The following is a 22,222-nucleotide window of genomic DNA, read 5'->3' on the forward strand; positions in this document are numbered from 1 at the left end:
AAAATCACCCCTCACACTTTATGTGTGGTGCTAGGGGTCAAACGGCTTCACATACTACACAAGCACTCTACTAACTGAGCTACATCCTTAGCCCAGTATTAAACTGTTTTTAATTTAATGAATTAAATGGTTAAAATAGAAGAAGTTTATGGAAATACTTTATACACATGTACTTGCCCACACTTCTGTCTGTTCACACTCAGTAACTGATTGGTCAATGACACACTAGGTAAGATTTCAAGTAGCAGAATAAATGTAATTCTTCTAAACCTTCATCCCCAATTAAACAGCCACTTGCTTTGCTCAACCCCAGTAGGCACACTAACAAACAAGGCTGTGGTCCTGTAGGTCTCCCAGGCTAATGGAGTAGAGCAGTGGTTCTCAATCTTCCTAACCTGCGACCCTTTAACCCAGCTCCTTGTGTTGTGGTGACCTCCATCCATAAAATTATTTCATTGCTACTTCATAACTGTTATACTGTTCTGTTATTAATTGTAATGTAAGTATCTGTGTTTTCTGATGGTCTTGGGTGACCCCCGTGAAAGGGTCACTAGAACCCCACAATGAGTCAATACCCCAGGTTGAGAACCACTGGAGGAACGTATAGCTGTTCTTACCCTTTCACTACATCGCCTGGGGCGCTAGCAGAGGGAAAGGCCAGTCTATGGCTCTGCCCTCCCCTCATCACCTTTGCTCTCTGAAATGACTCACAAAAGTATGAACTAAGGAGCTACCAGCTACAGTACTGCAGCATATCACACGCCTGACATCAAAGAGGGCCCTGGTTAGAGCCACAGCATCTCAAGGACAAAGACTGTCATCTGCCATGCGGCATAAAACCTATTCAAGGTCTAGGCCATGTTTTGCCAGCTAGTTAATATGATAACTTTATGCCCACCCACCTACCTACCTATCACAGGTCTGTCTTAAAAGTACAGAGAAACCATGTGTGTGAAAGCCCTTTGTAATCAAGTCACTTGAAAAACATCAAGTATTCTGTCAGGGTGTTTGGGAATAAAAGCTTTTCAACATTCATTTATTGAGAGTTTATATAGATGTGGAACTTGAAACTCAGCTTCTAGAATGACTTTGTCCAATACAACTTTGAACTTAAGCAGGAGGGTCCTATACTGGCAATGCCAAACACAGTAGAGAAGCTCACCACACACTAAATACTTAAAACATGGCTAGCATAACTGCAAGACAGAACCGTGAATATTATTTAGCTTCAATCTTCTTAATGTTCAATAACTACAAATGGCTGGGAGCTGCTGCTGTGTTAACAGCAAGAGTCTGGCATAATACGAGCTGGAAAATCTACTTGAAGCTTCAATGTCTCTGTCAAGAATCACAATATCCAAAACCTAATGACAAAATTGTAGGAACCAATTTGCAAAAGCGTATGTATTCCCTTAAATACTAGTTACACTGATTATGTTCAGTATGTCACAACTTAAATCCAGAAAGCATCTGCCATAGACATTAAGGCATCCACAGGTGAACAGTCAGAGAGACCAGGGGAAATAGGACTGAATGGTCCCCACAATTTCCCTCTCACTTCACGCAAAACACATGGTGGGGGTGGGATTCTCATTTCCTGCTATACTCAATTCTGGAGTCAAACGACTGGCAGGGATTTCTATGATCAGAAATTCTCTGAAGAAGCCGTATCTGTGTTGAATATGCCGTAGACTGATACACCAGATACAGACATCCGTGGCTGTGAAGAGACAGATTGCCGCATATCTACAAACAGCCAAAATTATCTTGGGTTATTGTTAACACCCTTATGGTCATGTATCATCAGACACTGTTTCTGAGCTTTATGGTTACCAGGTAATTAAGTCTTGGAATGTGTTATACTAATGGACCATCGGCTTCCAATCCTAACACTAAAGATGGAAGCTGGGTTCAAAACCCTGTAATCCATTTGCTGGCCCCTCATTACATTTGACAAATACACTGACTTGTGACTTTCTTTGGGTCTGTGACTACAAAAGTTGAGCTGAATTCTTCCACAGAGGGATATACAATTCATGGAAACTCTAATCTGTGTTTAGCTTTGAAGAAAACTCCCATCTTTCCTTTGAAGCAACAGCTATGTTTTCACAGACACGGACATTATGTAATTGTCAACATGTCACCACACTCAGAAACTTTAAGGCAATTTTATCTTTAGTCAACTTAAGGGGGCAGTGCCTTTAAAAACAAATATGCCCAATACACACCTTCCAACTACGGGGAGCTCTCAACTCTCTGAACATTTCCCACAGAATTCTCTACACTATGACCCCCAAGAACTGTTGCTAAGAGGCACCTACCTACTGAGCCCTCATTTTCAACCAGGCGCAAGACCAAACATCACCTGTACGGAGTCATTTATCCCTTAAATCATTCTGTAGGGGCAACACTGTTATCCTAGGTCTACAGGGACTAAAGTCTGTGAGGGTTTAAACTCTACCCTACCCAAGTCCCACTAGGCAAGCCTAACCCTTCCCTAGCTGGAAGGCAGCACAAAGGCCAGCGTGTGCTAGTCTTGCCAGAGGAGCAACCACGACGGCAAGGACGACAAGGACACCCCACCGAGGAAGCCCCGGGGCCAGTGCCCCGCACCGCCGAGCCAGGCCCCGGAACGCTGGCGTCAGGAGGCGGAAGAGTGCCCGGGCGGAAACGCAGGCCACGGGACGCCGGGACCCAGCCGTCGCCGCCGCGCCTCACCTGCTCCACGCGCGCGCAGACAAGCTCAGCGGCCGTCCCCGCCCGGCCTCTGCGTGCACGCCGGGGCTCGGGGTCCACCGGGGGACGGCAGTTCCCGCGCGGACCCCACAGGCCAGCAGCCAGCCGCGGTCCAGGCCACGGAAAGCGACGGAGGCGCAGGCGGCGCGCAGGAGTCGGGCGCCCGGAGCGGCCGCCATTCCCCGGTCGGAAGGTTCCGGGTCCTGTGATGTCCTGCGCAGTCCTGAGGGTCCCGCGGGTCCCTCGAGTCCAGTGACGAGCGGACTGCTGCCCCGCGAGCTCCCTGCGTGTCCTATAACCCACGGCCCCGCCCCGCCCCGCCGATGCCACGCCTCCGCGGGGCGGGGCCGAACGCGGCTCCAGTGAGCAGGGCAGGAGTTCACCTTGACCTTCTGCAGAGCGTTCGCGTTCGTCAAAGGCCCTCCAAAAAGCCGCCTGGTGAACTGAACCGCCTTCGTCCCACTCCCTCTACACAAAGACAAATATCGCAGTTTCCACCGCCTTTAGAGTTCAAGTTTGAGCAAAAGGGATCTAGGTTTTTCCTACCCAGGACAGCGGAGAGTTTTTACAAACTTGACAAACTGTGTGTATACAATCCTGAAACTTAGCAAGTTAACTTTTAACTTAAAAGTTTAAAACTTTTTTTTGATAACTAATAACTGGTAAATTGTGAAAGAGTCTTTGAGGTTAGACATTCAAACCCAAGTCCTCTGTTGATAAGAGACCTTGGATAAATTATTCTGGGGGGGGGGGGAGAGGAGGGGCCGGTCGGATAACAGTTTCCATAACTCACAGCGAAGTTCACTTTCAGGGCCATTGTGGAGGTTAGGTGAGTAAGAGCAACGAACTGCGTCACAAACCAGGAACGAAAAGCCTCATCTTGAGCATTCCTGATAAGGGGCTGAAGGACGGAAGCACTCGTTGCAAACAAGCTGGACATAGGCAAAGATTACTTGAATATTCAAGCTGGAGTTGGAGACATAGCTAAGAGGTTAAGAATATTTGTTGCTCTTGCGGAAAACCTGGGTTCAGTTCCACGGAGCAGCTCACAACTGTAACTCTAGTTTCAGAGATCCAAACCCCTCTGGCACCAGGCATGCCCATGGTGCAAATACATATTTGAGAAGAGGGGTATTACTTGACAGGTTGAAGATATGGCTCAGCAGTTGAGAGCACTTTCTGCACTTGTAGAGAACCTCAGTTCACTTCCCAGCACCCACGGTAGCTGATTCTCAACTGCCTATAACTCAGAATTCCATAGGAATCCACCACCCTCCTCTGACCTCCTCAGGCACCCACATACATAAATCTTTTTTTAAAAAAAAATCAGTCTGAACATATCTCTGCAAACATTTATCACTCTTATGATGGGAACTGTAAAACTCCATCTAGCTTTTGGGAATGTAAAGTGGGTTATTATCTACAGTTAGGTCACTGTAGGCACACCAGACCTGACTTAAACATCACAGCGTGTGTACTTAGGGACACGTGTGTGCACATATGTACATACATAAAACCAACATTACATGAAATCCCATTAGGACTTATGGTTTGTGTGTTTGTTAACATTATAAAGAAGAGAAATTTGGGGTTTGAGGAAATGACTCAGCAGTCAAGAATGAATGCTGCTCTTACAGTGGACCTGAGTTTGGTTGTTAGCATCCACACTGGGTAGCTCCCAACAGACTAAATTCTGAGGGATCAGGCGCCCTCTTCTGGCCTCTATAGCCATTTGGAGGGAGGGAAGGAGGGAGGGAGGGAGGGAGGGAGGGAGGGAGGGAGGGAGGGAGGGAGGGAGGGAGGGAGGGAGAAATTTTAAAAATTAAAAAAAATAAAAGCAGAAATCTATTTCTATTTTGTCACAGGTTTGGGCACTGGGTAGTCAAAAATGAAAATGGCAGCAGGTTTGATGTGCAGTGAGAGCCCAGTCTCTAGCACACCATCATCATTGGACCCTCACCAAAACTCCTTTCTGAGATCCTGTTGTTGGGTCATGAGGATCCTACTGATACAATTCCACAGGACCATTCCCTGCATGCACTATTGCATATCATAAATGGTCTAGTTGTTAGGGTGGGGCCACTCACCCAAGGTCCAGACCACCCAAGGCCGGGACCATCCAAGACCTGGAATATGGGTCTGGGTGGTAGCTGAGCTGGTCAGTCTGGACCACTAGGATTGCCCTCCTCAGGCAAGGGGCAGAGCCAGCTCTCCTAGGCCCATGTCATCCAGGCCAGCTCTCTCATACCCATGGTAAGCAGTGGGGCCTTCTCTACTGAGTGTGGGGGCGGGGTGCAGGGGAGTGAGCAGTTCTCCCACAAGGGGCAGGGACAGCCCTCCTGCTGCAGTGTCCAGGAAGGAGCTGGACCAGTTCTCCCAGGGCAAGTGAACGTCAAGCCTGGCTCAGGACAGCTCTTAGATTTCAACACGCGGGGTTCCTATGGCCCGTGTGGTAACACAGGCATGGGCATCAACATAGACCCCAGGTGCAGAAGGACTACTGACCCAGACATGGCCCCAACACCCTCCTGGCTCTTTCATACCCATGCCCTCTTTTGTATTGTCATTAACATGGCTGCATTTATGTTCATGCATAAACATTCCTAAATATAATTTGCTCAGTGTGAATAATGTTACTCATATGTATGCCATCAGGACTGAACATTTAATATTAGACAATCAATTGGTGTGCTCTTCCCCGGAAAGGTCTTTCTCCCACTCCCAGAATTCCTTAGTTGCTTTACCCCATCCATGTTACTATGTCTATCGTTGTTGCCTTTGTTCAGCTCACGTTTAGGCAGTCGTGTTGGTGAGATTTCTGACGTCAGTAGGAGACACATTCTCACAGCAAACTCCCCTGCTCCTCTGGCTCTTAGAATCTTCCTATCCCCTCTTCCACGATGCTTACTAAGTCTTATGTGGGGGAGGGTTTCATAGATGCCAACTCTTGGGACTAGGATCCACAGCTCTGATGTGTTGTGGTTTTCTATACTAGTCTCCACTTGTTGCAAAGAGAAGTCTTCTTGATGAGGGGTGAGGACTACCCTTATCTATGGGTGTAAGGACAAGTATTTAGAATATGGTTAGGAACCACCAAGGTATGCAGCCATGGCTTCACTCTTACGGATACGGGGCTATGCTGATTGTTTTTGTGGCTCATAGGCATCATAGCTAGGCAGGACTGGTGGTTGCTTTCCTCCTTTGGAAGCTGACACAGCACCTTCTGGTACCATAAAAGTTGGTCCTTAGAGAAGAGTTGTTTAGGTCTCTTCCAGCTTAGGAACCCATATGCCCTATGTCTGAAATAGATGGGACTTAACTTCCACCTCTTGGGGGCAACCAAGGGCAACAGCAATAGGGTAGGTGTTTGGGACGACTCTGACAGCCCTGACCAGCCACTCAAAAGAGAGCTTCTCATGCCTGATATTAGAATATTTTTAGGGGATCTTTGGCTCTTGGAGGGAGAAGTGGCAGAACAAAGGGAAAAAATCATTTAAACTATATGTATATATTTATACATAGAATAGTATTCCTTAGTACTTTTTTGGCTTTTTTTTTTTCAAGACAGGGTTTCTCAGTAGCTTTGTCCTGACACTTGCTATGTAGACCAGGCTGGCCTCGAACCAGATACCTTTACTGTTCTCCTCCTCCCCTCTGTAATTAAAGCCCTCTTTGTCTCATTTCCCCAATCACTTGTACCCTATTTCTCTTTTTATTCCCACCCCCCACCTCATCAGCAATGGTTCCTTTTTCCCTTTCCTGGTTTCTGCAATTACTACTCTAGGATATATACTCACACATTTCTTTAAGAAAAAAAAATTAGCACAAAACATGCAACAAGCGGACTTTTAAGTTTCACATTCCTATGAAGTCTTGCTGCCTTAGTGTATCTAGTCCCTATTGTCGCTATAATAAATTACTGTTTTCTAGTTATGTAGGCCAGATTCAAAGAGTTGCTATGTTTCACAGGCCAGAAACCCTAAACAAGGCTCAAGGTTAAAGTCAAGGTACTAACAGGGACCCACTCCTTTTCAGGCGGGGAAAGACAGAATGTTTCTTTTCTAGAATTCCCTAGCTGTGGAGTCCTCAGGTGGCATCTCCCAAACCCTGCTTCTTTCATCCTCTTCCTTTTCTATTTTTAAAGATTCCAGCGATTAGTTTGGGTACAGCTTGATAACCCAAAGTCATTGTCCATCTCAAGATCTTGCTGAGAATTATATTCCCAAAATCCCTTCTGCCATGTTCAATCCCATTTTCAAGGCTTCTGAGGGTTAGGAGGGCTACCACTCTGCCTGCGACCGGCTTGAACTATCAAGCTCAGCATTAACACTAAACATTGGGAACTCCCTTTCCACCATCTGCTTCTCTGAGCTGCGTTTGACCGTTATACACTGATTAAAGTTCCAAACTGCCCTCAGCATAGAAAAATAATAATGTGCATTATGCCAACCTGGGGTTCCGAGAAGGGCATGTCCAAAGATTCTATGGTCATAAGAAATTTCTTATTGACAAAAGACAAATATATTGGGTAAGCACTCATAAATAAATATGAGTGCTTACCCAATAGGTACACACACACACACACTATAAAGTAGATACCAAAACCACTGCAATTTTATTAGTAAATTAATTGACACACAATGTATATTAAATGAAGCTTTGGGTGTGTCTAAATGAAATGACATTAGATGTTCTTGGTATAGTTGTTTTTAAGTCCATGCAATCCTAGCAGATGCAGTATATATTTCACATATAAAATGAATTGATTTGATTTTACACTCGGAAGGATAATAAAATAGAATTTACACTTTTCCATTTCTGTTTATTTTAAAGAAATGTTTCTGCTTGCTATGGGGATGTTAGAAAGGAAGAAAGAAAGAAAGAAAGAAAGAAAGAAAGAAAGAAAGAAAGAAAGAAAGAAAGAAAGAAAGAAAGAGAGGAATGAAGGAAGGGAGGAGGGAAAGGGGAGGGAGAGGCAAAGGATTAATATTAAAAGGAATATCCCCTTGTCCTGTTGTTCATCTTGTTGCTTATCATTTTATTCTAGGATAGGTGGATTTTTTGCTTTTAGAGTTGATGAATATGTGGTGATTTATTGAAGGTTATTAAAATGCAGAGAAGATCAGAGAAAAACAAAAGAATAAATTTAGTTGAAGATGCCCTGGGCTTGATAGGGCAAATCTCAGAAACAGAGCATTGATCTGTCTGGTTCAAAATTGAGTAACTCAAGGGCAACTGCCAAGAGTCCTTGAGTTTGACTGATAGAAAACTTCGTTTGGATTGTAAAAAAAAAAAAATTTCTGACCCAGTGTCATCTGTGATTTATGAAAGTATCAGATATTATCTAGCTGACAGATTTTTACTTGGAAAATGCTCCAACGAACTCATTTCTTTAAGATCAACTGAAATTTGGTGGCATTTCTACTGGCCAAGTCTTTTGTGTTTGTTTGTTTTGAGACAGCTTCTCATTCTGAAGTCCAAGCTGGCTTCAAACTTACAGCAATCCTCTTGCCTTTGCCTCTTGAGTGCTGAGATTACAGGCATTCGACCCATGCAGGTCCTCAACTTCCTATCTCGTATTTACGTGTTTTCACACGAGTTAAAAATCACTCCGTGCATATATTTTAATCACATTAATTTTTAAAATTCTAACATTTCGCAGTGCATTGTGCTGGTAAAGTTTTGAGGAAACAGGAAATCTAACGACCGACAGTCTAACTGTATACACACACACACACACACACACTTAAAAATGTTGCTACAGACTGTAGAATTATGCAGTGAGAGTTAGTTCAGCACATACTGCTGGAGTCAGCTCATCAGAGAGCAAGTCTCATGGAGGACACACCTCATTTAGCAAGGCGATGAGGAGTATTGTCACCAGAGAAGCACATCTCACCAAACTTCTCTGCAAGACAATGAGGAATACTACCTTCTGAATGTGTCAAGCTGTCCCCATGGCAGGCTTCTTGTGTGAAGAGCTGTTTTCCTCACATTACAGCTATCGGATGAGTCCCCCCAGCAGTGCCTGCCTGATCCTGGCAAGAAAGTAATCACAGTCAACCCTCTTACTCTCTCAACAAGGTCTTTGTATAAGCTTAGAAGTCTGCCTTCCTGCAATTATCTTCCTTGACAGACAGTTGATCAATGTTAGTGCCCAGGCAAAGAGACCTCACTTGAGACATTCACAGATGCCCAAAGACAAGAATTACGGCATGCCTGAAGCTGTCAAACCATAACTTCTCAGAGAGAGAACAAGAGTCCGGCATTCCCTCTGCCAGCAGATAGAAAAGCGATGTCCCATGCTAACCTCACATTAACCTTAAGGCATGCCTATTTTTCACTTGACGGTCTACTAACAAAGGATCTGTGTCTCAAAGTTGTCGTTGGGCACTGTGCCCCCCTCTCTGGTTGAGGTTTTGCTCCTATGACCTTGGATCTTTGTGTTACCATGGCGAGTGGCTCAGCTCCTTATCGCTTCAAGGCTCCTGTAGGAGAAGAGTTTTGAGTATAAGAGAAGAAGCGTGGACAAGCTAGAAGTAGAACGGGAGTATTAGAGTAGAAAGAGAACAGCAAAGAGCACTTGAAATGAAGAGCATTGGCCTGTCTGTGTGAAGTTACTGTAGAAATCCTTTACACCCTGTAGTGGCATTTCAAATGTATTTTAATAAATAAAGACTGCCTGAAGATCTGAGAGTAAAACAGCCCCCCTGGTCAGCCTTACAGCCTTATGGTAATACACACCTTTAATCCCAGTAGCCACAATGACGTGCATCTTTAATCCCAGTAGCCACACTAGTTGCCATAGAAATCGGGTGGTGCATGCCTTTAATCCCAGTGATGCACGCCTTTGATTCTAGCCCTAGAGAGGATAAGGGGCGAGACAGCTCTCAGACACAGTCTCCTTCTGAGGGTCCAGGAAGCAGGATTGCCATTTTGACTGAGGTTGAAGTAAGAGCCAGTGGCTGGTTGTTTTGCTTTTCAGATCTTCAGGTTGAACCCCAAGTTCTGACACTGAGTTTTTATTAATTGTGCTGCAACATCACCTTTACTTCTGAAAAGCATTTCACCTTTGGGATCCTAGGTAGGGGTTGTAGCCAGTCTCTTAACCCTTACAAAATGTTTTTTAAAAAAAATCAATTAGATGTCATCTCTCTGTGTTCTAAGCACCTTGTCTTGCCTTGCTATAATATAGGTTATCTTATATGTAAGCTGAGGTTTACAAACCCTCTTTAGGCAGTAGTAAAGAGAAATTTGGGGGTGGCAAGGATTTATCTTTCAATGCAAAACTTGGTTAACTAGTGTATTGGTTGGTTTTTCACTGTTGTGAGCAAATACCTGGAGAAAACTACTTGAAGGAAGTCTTATTTGTGTCTCACAATTCAGAGGATTACAGTCCATCATAGTGGGATGCCATGCAGACAGAGGCAGTTTGGGCTGAGGTGCTGATAGGAAGAAAAGAGAGTCTGAGTTACTTTTCTATTTCTATGAAGAGACATCATGACCTACTTATTTAATTGATGGCTCCCAGCCACAGAGGGTTAGAGTCCATGATCATCATGGCAGTGAGCATGGCAGCAGGCAGGTAGGCATGGTACTGGAGTAGCTGAGGGCGTACTGCTGACCCACAAACAGGAGGCAGAGAGGGTGCTAACTGAGAACCACAAAACCCATCCCACAGTAACAGCTCCTCCAACAAGGCCACACCCCCTAATCCTCCCCAAACAGTTTCAGCAACTGGGACCAAGCATTCAAATATATTAACCTATGGAGAACATTCCCATTCAAACCACCACAGTAATGTTAATTGCTCCAAAGGCTTTCTCCTCCCTCTTTTCTATTTAGGCAACTCATGAAACGATACCACTCACAGTTAGGGTGAGTCTTCTCTCCTCAGTTAAAACTCACTAGAAACATCTGTACACACTTGTGCAGAAGTATGCCTCCTGATGATCCCAAATGCAGCCAAGTTGGCAATGAAGACTGATCTTCACACCTGGTGTCTTAGGGTTTCTATTGCTGTGAAGAGACACCATGACCATGGCAACTCTTATGAAGGAAAATATTTAATTGGGGTGACTTGCTTACAGTTTTGAGATTTAGCCCATTATCATCGTGGTGGGGAACATGGCAGTGTGCAGGCTGATATGGTGCTGGAATGGTAGCTGAGAGTCCTACATATTGCAGACAAAAGGAAATGAATTGAGTGTCACACTAACTGAAGCTTGAACAAAAAAGACCTCAAAGTCCACCCCCATGGTGACATGCTTCCTCCAACAAGGCCATACCTACTTCAACAATGCCACACCTCCTAACAGTGCCCCTTCCTATGGGGGCCAATTTCTTTTAAACCACCACACCTGGCAATATGAAACTTTGAAAACTATGCTAGACTTTCCTGTCCAGCAGTAGAGGCAGCAAGACACTCTGGTATAAAAGCAACAGGGTAAGAGAAATCCTGTTGGTTTTTTGTGGGCTTAGAAATGCTCTGCTTCTCATCTTCCACATTTGCAAGGATAATTACTCAGAAATTGTTGATACCTTAAGATCCTAATATCAGGCCGGGCGGTGGTGGCACACGCCTTTAATCCCAGCACTTGGGAGGCAGAGGCAGGCAGATCTCTGTGAGTTCGAGACCAGCCTGGTCTACAAGAGCTAATTCCAGGACAGGCTCCAAAACCACAGAGAAACCCTGTCTCAAAAGAGAGAGAGAGAGAGAGAGAGAGAGAGAGAGAGAGAGAGAGAGAGATCCGAATATCACATACACAATAGCATAAATGTAAAATATATATTCTGAATACATAACCAGGACTGTAGAACATCTGATCAAAAATTGTTTCAAGAAAATTCCACAAGAGTGGCTCTGAACGAGCTACCTAGGACAGAGAGGGCCTGAGGAAACAAGCTCCACTGGGAACAGAAGCCAGGAGCAAATCCAGCCCTGGGAGCCAACCTCCCGGGACACTGGTGGATCAGGATCGAGCCAGCGACCAGATCCAGAGTCAGAGATCTTCTATGAAACAGGTACAGGGGAGTAATCCCTGAGCCAGTGAGCCAGAACCAGACACCTCTAAGGGCCTGGACATGAATCTGGGACCTTCAAGGGAGGAGACCTAAGTCAGGACCCAAGTGGGTCTGGGCGTGAGTCTAGGACCTCCCAGGAACTAGGCCAGACCCAGGACCTCTGCCAGTCTGGGTGTGAGTGAACCTGGGACATCCCCCCCCCCCCCCGAGGGAATAGGCAGGAAACAGAGATGTTGGCAGGGCCAGGCGTGAGTCTGGGTCCTCAGAGGGAGTAGGCCTGAGCCAGGACCTCTGTGGGTCCAGGCATTGGTATGGGACATCCAAAGGGAATAGACAGGAACCTGGGACCTCTGCAGGTCCCAGACTGAGGGAGTAAGTAGGTCGTCTGCTATTCCAGGTGTACCAGAGCCAGGGGCCTCTGAAGCAGTAGACAGGAGCCAGAAACCTTTCCATGTCTAACTCCAAGCCGGGACTTCTGCAGGAGGGGTTCCAGACCAGGATTTAAAGAAACAGGGCAAAGCTGGCAACTTGGACCAAAGTAGGCCTGAGACAGCAAACTCCAAGGAGAACAGAGCAAAGCACATGAGTGCTGAGCTATCTCTAGGCACACAGAGTAACCTACGGGGTAACTAGAACTGTGGCATTGACTGTACCACGAGGAACAACCATCTGAGCTTTGGATTCACTGGCACCTAGAAGATTATTCAACAGAATTTCAGACAGCCCCAACCACACCTATTAGAGGAAAAGATGAGTAGAAAAAGTAAGATCACATGCTGCACCACAAAGAGAAACATGACACCAGTAAAATCTAGAGACCCTACAACGGCAAGACCTGAACAACCAAATATGGATGAAGCAGAAGAAAATGACCTAGAAAATAACTTCAAGGGAATGTTTGAAACTCTTAAAAAGAAAAATGAGAAATTCCATTAAAGAAATGGAGGAAAAGACAAACAAAAAATTGGAAGATGTCAGCAAATCATGTAAAGAAAAACAAGAAAAAGAAATCAAACATATAAAAGAAACTATTCAGGACTTGAAAACTGAAATAGAAACAATAAAGAAAACACAATCAGAGGGAATTATAGAAACAGAAATCATGAGTAAACGATCAGGAACTACAAACACAAGCATGAACAGCAGAATACAAGAGATGGAAGAGAGAAACTCAAGTGCTGAAGATACAATAGAGGAAAACAGAGTCATCAGTTAAAGAAAACATTAAACCTAACAAGAGCTTAACCCAAAATATCTAGAAAATATGGGTCACCATGAAAAGGCCAAATCTAAGAATAATAGGTATAGAAGGAGAAGAAGGTCAACTCAAAAGCATAAAAAATATATTTAACAAAATCATAGAAGAAAACTTTCCCAACCTAAGGAAAGATATGCCTATGAAGATACAAGAAGTTTACAGAACACCAAATAGACTGGATTTAAACAAAAGTCCTCTCGCCACATAATAATCAAAACACTGAACATACAGAATAGAGAAAGAATACTAAGAGCTGCAAAGTAAACAGATCAAGTAACATATAAAGGTAGACCTATCAGAATTACACCTGACTTCTCATTGGAGGCAATGAAAGCCAGAAGATTGTGGTCAAGCCTTATACAGACATTAAGAGACCACAGATGCCAGCCTAGACGACTATACCCAGCAAAACTTTCAATCACCATAGAAGGACAAAACAAGATATTCCATAACATATCTAGATTTCATCAATACCTAGCCACAAACTCAGCCCTACACAAAATACTAGAAGGAAAACTCCAACCCAAGGAAATTGGCTACACCAACAAAAACACAAACAATTGGTGGTCTCATAGCAGCAAGTCAGAAAGATGGGGGAAATGCACAAATTAACATCACCAACAATGAAAACTAAATTAACAGGAGATATCAATCACTGGTCATTAATATCCCTTAATGTAAATAGACTCAACCCTCCTATAAAAAGGCACAGGCTAACAGACTGGATCCATCCTTCTTCTGCATACAAGAAACACATCTCAACCTCAAAGGCAGACATGGTCTCAGAGTAAAGTGTTGGAAAAAATATACCAATCAAATGGACCTACGAAACAAGTGGGTGTAGCTATCCTAATATCTAACAAAATAGACTTCAAGCTAAAATCAATCAAAAGAGATAAAAAAAAAGGTCATTTCATATTAGTCACAGGAAAAATCCATCAAGAGGAAATTTCAATACTGAACATCTATGTCCCAAATACAAGGGCACCCTCATATGTAAAAGAAACACTTCTAAAGCTTAAATCATACATCCCACACACACTAATAGTGGGAGACCTCAACACTCCACTCTCACCACTGGACAGGTCAGTCAGAAAAAAAAATGAGCAGAGAAATAAGAGAACTAATAGATGTTATGACTCAAATGGACTTAACAGACATCTATAGAATATTCCATCCAAGCAGAAAAGAATATACCTTCTACTCAGCACCTCATGGAACCTTCTCAAAAATTGATCACATACTCAGTAACAAAACAAACCTCAACAAATACCAAAAAAATAAATGGAATAACCCAATGTACTTTATCAGATCACCATGGTTTAAAACTAGAAGTCAACAGCAATACTAATTCCAGAAAACCCACAAACACATGGAAATTAAACAATGATTACCTGAATCATCAATGGGTCAAGGAAGAAATATAGGGGGAAATTAAAGACTTTCTAAAATTCAATGAAAATGACCACACAACATACCCAAATTTATGGTACACAATGAAAGCAATGTTAAGAGGAAAGTTCATAGCACTAAATGCCTACATAAAGAAACTGGGAAAATCCCACACTTGTGAATTAACAGAACATTTGAAAACTTTAGAACAAAAAGAAGCAAACTCACCTAAGAGAACTAGATGGCAGGAAATAATCAAATTGAGAGCTGAAATCAACAAAATAGAAACAAAACATTACAACGAATTAATGAGACAAAGAGTTGGTTCTTTGAGAAAATCAACAAATGGACAAATCCTTATCCAAACTAACCAAAAGGCAGAGAGAAAGCATACAAATTAGCAAAATCAGAAATGAAAAGAGGGACATAACAACAGAGGCGGAGGAAATACAGAGAATCCTCAGGTCATATTTTGAAAACCTGTACTCCACAAAATTGGAAAAGTTAAAGGAAGTGGACAACTTTCTGTATAAATATCACTTACCAAAATTAAATCAAGACCAAATAAGCAAATTAAACTGACTTATAACTGCTGAAGAAATAGAAACAGCTATCAAAAGTCTCCCAATCAAAAAAGGCCCAGAACAAGATGGTTTCAACTCAGAATTCTACAAGACTTTCAAAGAAGAACTAATACCAATACTCCTCAATTACTCCACACAATAGAAACAGGGAACATTGCCAAACCCTTTTTATGAGACTACAATTACCCTGATACTCAAATCACAGAAAGATATTACTAAGAAAGAGAATTACAGATCAATCTCCCTCATGAACATTGATGCAAAAATACTAAATAAAATACTGGCAAATCAAATCCAAGAACACATCAGAACCATCATCCACCATAATCAAGTTGGCTTCATCCCAGAGATGCAGGAATAGTTCAACATATGAAAATCTGTCAACATAATCCACCATATAAACAAGCTGAAAAATACAAACCACATGATCATCTCATTAGATGCCAAAAAGCTTTTTGACAAACTACAACATCCTTTCATGATAAAGGTCTTGGAGAGAGCAAGGATACAAGGAATATACCTAAACATAATAAGGGCAATATACAACAAGTCAACAGCCAACATCAAACTAAATAGAAAGAAACTCCCAGTGATCTCACTGAAATCAAGGTTGTCCACTCTCTCCATATCTATTCAATATAGTTCTTTAGGGCCTAGCGAGATCAATAAGACACCAAAGGGAGATCAAGGGAATACAAATTGAAAAGAAGAAGTCAAACTCTCACTATTTGCTGATGATATAATAGCTTACGTAAACTACCCAAAAAAAATCTACCAAGGAACGTCTACAACTCATAAATACTTTCAGCAATGTAACAGGAAAGAAGATTAACTGAAAAAAATCAGTAGCCCTCCTGTACACAGATGATAAATGGGCTGAGAAAGAAATCAGAAAAACATTACCCTTCATAATAGCCACAAATAGCATAAAATATCTCAGAGTAACTCTAACCAAACAAGTGGAAGACTTGGATGACAAGAACTTTAAATCTTTGAAGAAAGAAATTGAAGAAGACACCAGAAAGTAGAAAGATATCCCGTGCTCTTGGGTAGGCAGAATTAACATAGTAAAAATGTCAATCTTACCAAAAGCAATCTACAGATTCAATGCAATGCCCATCAAAATCCCAGCAAAATTCTTCACAGACCTTGAAAGAATAGTACTCAACTTCATTTGGGAAGGCAAAAAACCCAGGATAGCCAAAACAATCCTGTACAATAAAAGAACTTCTGGAGGCATCACAATCCCTGACTTCAAACTCTACTATATCGCTACAGTACTGAAAACGGCCTGGTATTAGCATAAGAACAGACAGGAGGACCAATGGAACTGAATAGATGATCCAGATATCAATCAACACATCTTTGAACACCTGATTTTTTACAAAGAAGCAAAGAATATCAAATGGAAAAAAGAAAGCATATTTAACAAGTGGTGCTGGCATAACTGGATATCAACATGTAGAAGAATGAAAATAGACCCATATCTATCACCTCAAGTCCAAATGGATCAAAGACCTCAACATAAAGCCAGCCACACTGAACCTTATAGAAGAGAAACTGAGAAATACACTTGAACGCATTGGCACAAGAGACCACTTTCTAAATATAACCCTAGCAGCACGGACACTGAGAGAAACAATTGATAAATGGGACCTCCTGAAACTGAAAAGCTTCTGTAAAGCAAAGGACATGATCAACAAGACAAAACGACAGCCTACACAATGGGAAAAGATCTTCACTAACCCCACATTAGACAAAGGTCTGATCTCCAAAATATACAAAGAACTCAAGAAATTAGTCATCAAAAGAACAAATAATCCAATAAAAAAAAATGGAGTTCAGACCTAAACAGAGAACTCTCAACAGAGGAATCTAAAATGGCTGAAAGACACTTAAGGAAATGTTCAACATCCTTAGTCATCAGAGAAATGCAAATCAAAACAACTCTGAGATTCCATGTGACACCTGAAAGAATTGCCAAGATCAAAAACACTGATGACAACTTATGCTGGAGAGGTTGTGGGGAAAAGAGAACATTTCTGCATTGCTGGTGAGAATGCAAGCTGGTACAACCCCTTTGGACATCAGTGTGGCGATTTCTTAGAAAATTAGGAAACAACCTTCCTCAAGACCCAGTAAGACCACTTTCGGGTATATATTCAAAGGATGCTCAATCATGCCACAAGGACATGTGCTCAACTAAGTTTATAGCAGCATTGTTCATCATAGCCAGAACCTGGAAATAACCTAAATACCCCTCGACCAAAGAATGGATAAAGCAAATGTGGTACATTTACACAATGGAGTACTGCACAGCAGAAAAAAAAATAACGACAGCTTGAATTTTGCAGGAAAAAGGATGGAGCTAGAAAACATTATTTTGAGTCAGGTAACCCAGACACAGAAAGACAATTATCACATGTTCTCACTCATAGGTGGTTTTTAAACATAAAGCAAAGAAAATCAGCCTACAAATCACAGAGAACTTGGACAACAATGAGGACACTAAGAGAGACTTACATAGATCTAATCTACATGGGAAGTAGAAAATAGAAAAAGACAAGATCTCCTGAGCAAGTTTTGAGCATGGAGACCTTGGAGGAGAGCTTAAGGGAGGAGGGAAGAGGCAGGGAGGGGAGCAGAAAAAAATGTAGAGCTCAATAAAAATCAATTAAAAAAAGAATTGTTTCAATTTCAGAGTGTAATGATCAGAAACAACTAAGGGTTACAATATATTCTGTCCTGCAACATAACTGTATGGGAAGCGACAAAACTAGGTCATCAAAAGGCTCCAAGATGATGACTGGCAGCCAGCCAGAAATTATCTATAAGTCAAAGAGCAAGGTCCTAAACTTGAGAGGCCAATGAATGTAAAAGGGAGAAGGTTCCAGATGGGGTTATTGCCACATCAAGTTCAAAAGGCAGAGAGAAAATATGGGGAAGAAAAAATGAACAAACAGCCTCAGTCCTTGGATTGTCTGTCTCTGATCATAAACCATAAGACAATTGCTGACAACTCATGTTTTGTGTCCAGTGGCCCTAGTACAATCTGCCAGGTGTGTGCTGATGGGGAGAGGCAGAGACCTTCAAGTGTTAGGTAATCTAAAACATACACAAAACCAAACCAAAACTGCCTGTAACAGAAGTCCTAAGATAGTTATGTTTTGTTGCCCAACACGACGTTGTAGGCAGCATTTCTCTTGCTGTGACCAAACACCAGGACCAACGCAACTTGAGGAGGGAAGGATTTATTTGGCTTACATTCCCACATTCTAGTCATCACTGAAGGAAGTCAAGACAGATACTCAAACAGGAATGGAACTTGGAAGCAAGAACTGATGAAGGGGTGCTGCTTACTGGCTTGTTCCTCTTGGCTTGCTCAGCCTGCTGTCTTATAGAACCCAAGACCAGCAACCCACAATGGAGTTGGACCCTCCCCCATCAATCACTAACTCAGAAAATATCCTACAAGCTTGCCCTACAGTCTTATGAGGTATCTTTTCAACTAGGGTTCCTTCCTCTCAAATGGCTTTAGCTCATGTCAAGTTGACATAAAACTATCCGGAACACACACCAGCTACAGCTGAGTATCTGTGAAGTGATTTTCTTAACTTCCAGTCTGGGAGGCCACAAGTTAAAGATCAGTTGATACCATCTACTTCAGCTCCAATGAGGGCTTTATGGTAGATGATGTCACCAAGACATTACAGAGGAGGTCACACGGTAAAGTGATGAGTGAGATCAGGGAGTTGAGGGATCAACTTTTTTCTTTTTATAACTACTCACCCTTGGGAATTAACTCACTCTGAGAGATTACAAATTGCACTGACTGGCATTTCTATGACCTAGTCATTTCCCACTCCTTATAGGTTCTACCATCTTCCAACAGATCTCATGGATGACCTTAGGAAGCATACTCAACGCCACAGCACTGCTCTTGAGAATACAACCAAAGAAAGCTGAGCTGAGATGCATTCTATTCAGTACATGACCAGTACTTCTCAGAAATAAACAGAACTATCAAAGGTGAGAGGAGCCCGAGGGACACAGGATGACTGACTGTGGCATGGGATCCTGGGACAGAGAAGGACAGTAAGGAAAAACTAGTGGAATCCAGGTATAACATTGACTCTGATAATAAAAAGAAAAAGTTATGGAATGAGCAAAAAAAATAAAAGGAGAAAAAGCCAAGATTTAAGAGTGTGTGGTCCAGTGACTTGATAAGACAATCCAAACATTCTCTGATGAAGAATTCACAGTCTTTCTTACAAATGGGGCTAGACTTACTGGTCATCCTCCAGGCGGATAGCAATTATATCATATTATATATAATACTTAGATAAAAAAGAACATATACCTAAAATAAAAGTCTTATAATAAAATACACGGAAAACTTTACCTTATTACTCTAAGATGGGGAAAAATTTCCTAGACAGAACACAGAATCACAAAACATAAAAGAATAATTGTTGAACTCTTATCAAGACTAAAAATAAAGGGGTTGGAGGACAGTCTCAGCAATTAACAGTACTCACTGCCCAATTATAAAGATGGGAGTTTGGACAGCAGCACCCACATAACAAGCCAAAAACATAAATGAATACATGAAAAAAATAACAAATAAAAGAGAGAACAGGGCCGGGTGGTGGTGGCTCACGCCTTTAATCCCAGCACTCGGGAGGCAGAGGCAGGTGGATCTCTGTGAGTTCGAGGCCAGCCTGGTCTAGAAGAGCTAGTTCCAGGACAGGAACCAAAAGCTACGGAGAAACTCTGTCTCAAAAATCAAGAGANAGAGAGAGAGAGAGAGAGAGAGAGAGAGAGAGAGAGAGAGAGAGAGAGAGAGAGAGAGAGAGAGAGAGAACAGGAAGAAGAGGAAGAATACAGGGCCAGCCAGAGAGATGGCTTGGTGGGTAAAAGTTTTTGTTACACAAATGTGGCTACCTGCATTCCATTCCTAGCGCCCATGTAAAAAGCTAGAAGTGGTGGCACACATCTGGAATCCCAGCATCCCTATGGAAAGATGGGAAGCATACAGAAGCTTGTGCAGTAGCACAACCAAGAGGAACCCTGTCTCAACAAGGTCCAAGGGTACAGCCAACACTCAGAAGTTGTCCTCTGGCCTCCACATACTCTCTGTGGCACAGACAGACAGACACACACACACAGACACACAAACACACACTAGTTGCTTTCAACTCTTTTGTTTGACTTCCAGTCATGTGGCTTGGCAGAATCGGTAAGGCGTGTGCTGACAGTCAGAGCAGATTCCTGCACATGTGAGGTAACTGTGAACATAAACAAAACAAAGACCAGTGTCAGGAGTTCTCTCTCTTTCTCCTTTCCTCCCTCTGTATATGTGAAAATTGGACTACAGAGCGAATGACTATGCTCACAAAAAGTTGGGAAAAAAAATAAAAGTTTATTTTCAACTTTTAAAAAAGTAAATAGCTCATTAGCAAATATGCAGTTTCAACTATAGCAATAGTCACTTAGAAAGTGGAAAACAATCAAATCAAAAGAATACACGTGTGCCAGTCACTAGAAAAATCTGTGGCTGTTTGAGATGCCATACGGAAATGAATGACTCGAGTCCAGCCCTAAGGATTTGTCTTCTACTAGCCTGTGTAGAGCAGGTGCTAGTAGCCAGCATGACTTGTTCACACACAACTGTGGCATTTTTAAATCTTTGATGGCTCATGGTAAGGAGGTTGCCACAGCATCTCCTTTGTGGGTGCTATAAAAGTACCAGTTAAGACTTGTTTTGCAAAGCTAATCTCTTAACTTTTGAACTTTAGGCTTCCCTGACCTTCCAGAACACTTTGCACTTCCAGCCATGCACTCCAGAGCACAGCAGATTGTATACTTCCACCTCAAATAGTCTAGCCAACGGCAGAAAGGCTTTTCTGGAATACTGCGTGACACAGTTTCACATGGATTGCTACCACTGGCCATGGGTCTCTTCTGCAATGCGCTCCATCTTTTGATAGTTACAGGCAGTGTTTGTAGGGTAGAAATCAAAAGCATGCCTCTGCACATTCGTGGGTGACTCATGGTTTTCAAGAGCCCTGAGCCCTGCCAAGTCCTTGGTCTTCACATCAAAAACTCACGTCTCTTTGATGCTACATAACCCTGCAGATAAAGTGTTGCCGTCCGCCTTTCTGTAAACACACAAAAAGAAGAGTTCTATAAGCTCTGCCCTCCTCTTCTCTCCCCACGGTCCCTCCTCCAGGCAATGCATTTAGCCTTACCCGTTAGCACTTCACTGATTTGCACCAGTCAAGGTCAACGATAACTTCCACACGGCTAAACACCATGGTCAATTTCCAGTTCTCGGCTCACTCCCTTCGACGGTCCCATTCGTCATGTTCCCAGCAAAGGCCACACTTCTGCCCACAAGGTGAGCTGACGTCATTCAGAGGTCTGCTCTTATCTGGATCACTTCCCTCATGGTGTTTCTTCACATCCCCAACTCTAAATGTTAGTGTGTTCCATGCGCTGACCTTCAAACTCAGGTAGGCTCCTTCCTGGAAATATATCTACAGATCTCTATGTTACTAAAGGACACATTTTTCTCTTCAGGCCAGGCCACTGGTCTAAACTCCACAGCTGATTACCTAACACGGACCCAACGTCTCCACCTAGAGACTAAGAGGAACTTCTACTTAAAATGGAGGAAATGAGTGAACTGTTAGGGTGTGGGTGTGTATTGTTTAACTGTTCCAAATGTATAATGTTTGTGCATACCAATGCGTGTAGTGTGTGTGAAGGCCAGAGATCAATGTGGGGTGGCTTCATCCTATGCTTTTTCAGCCACAAAGGCCTTTGTACACCGGACACTTCACTTGCTTGCTGTTCTATGTTTGCCCCCAGATAGCTCTTACTTTTTTCTTCGCTATCTTTAGCGACCTTCACAAATGTCACAGTGAATCATTGTCAATCATAAAATGGCATCTACTCCCCCTCACTCCTTATCATCCTTCCTTGCTTTACTGTTACAGCACTTATCAGCCTTCTCATCCATGTTTGTTTATTTGTTTCTATGGTAACCCTTCCCACCCCCAGAATATAATGGCTCTAATATTATATTCCCAGTGTTTAAATCAGCATTTGCCTATAATATCTTTCAGTAAGTATTAATTGAAGTAATCAGAAGAATCTTGCCCCAGAACTTGAGCGACTACATAAAGTGAAGCCGACAAAACTCCCTCCAAGTGTTTGGAATTTA

General features: G+C 42.7%; 1 protein-coding gene and 1 long non-coding RNA gene across 9 annotated transcripts in view; both read right to left on the reverse strand.

Moving 5' to 3' along the window:
* Positions 1–3,026, reverse strand: part of Fdx1 (ferredoxin 1) — a 19,201-nt gene extending 16,175 nt beyond the window's left edge. The window contains exon 1 of the mRNA XM_050156304.1: positions 2,719–3,026. Within this exon, the coding sequence (XP_050012261.1) occupies positions 2,719–2,915 (197 nt within the window). The 5' untranslated portion in view covers positions 2,916–3,026. The remainder of the gene's footprint in view (positions 1–2,718) is intronic.
* Positions 3,027–7,405: 4,379 nt separating this feature from the next.
* LOC126510023 (uncharacterized) overlaps positions 7,406–22,222 on the reverse strand; it is a 60,562-nt gene continuing 45,745 nt past the window's right edge. The window contains exons 2-8 of one of the 8 annotated variants that reach the window (XR_007594309.1): positions 21,246–21,533; positions 21,105–21,155; positions 20,178–20,282; positions 10,645–10,910; positions 10,075–10,181; positions 9,481–9,598; positions 7,406–8,774 (exon numbers count right to left, since the gene is read on the reverse strand). This is a non-coding gene — a long non-coding RNA (uncharacterized lncRNA). Of the gene's footprint in view, positions 9,599–10,074; positions 10,182–10,644; positions 10,911–20,177; positions 20,283–21,104; positions 21,156–21,245; positions 21,534–22,222 lie in introns of all 8 variants that reach the window. The other 7 variants (XR_007594310.1, XR_007594304.1, XR_007594303.1 and 4 more) reach the window with 7 other exon arrangements.

Source organism: Alexandromys fortis, unplaced genomic scaffold (genome assembly GCF_014885135.2).
Source record: "Alexandromys fortis isolate MF-2015 unplaced genomic scaffold, M_Fortis_MF-2015_v1.1 scaffold_89, whole genome shotgun sequence".
In the NCBI taxonomy this organism is placed as follows: domain Eukaryota; kingdom Metazoa; phylum Chordata; class Mammalia; order Rodentia; family Cricetidae; genus Alexandromys; species Alexandromys fortis.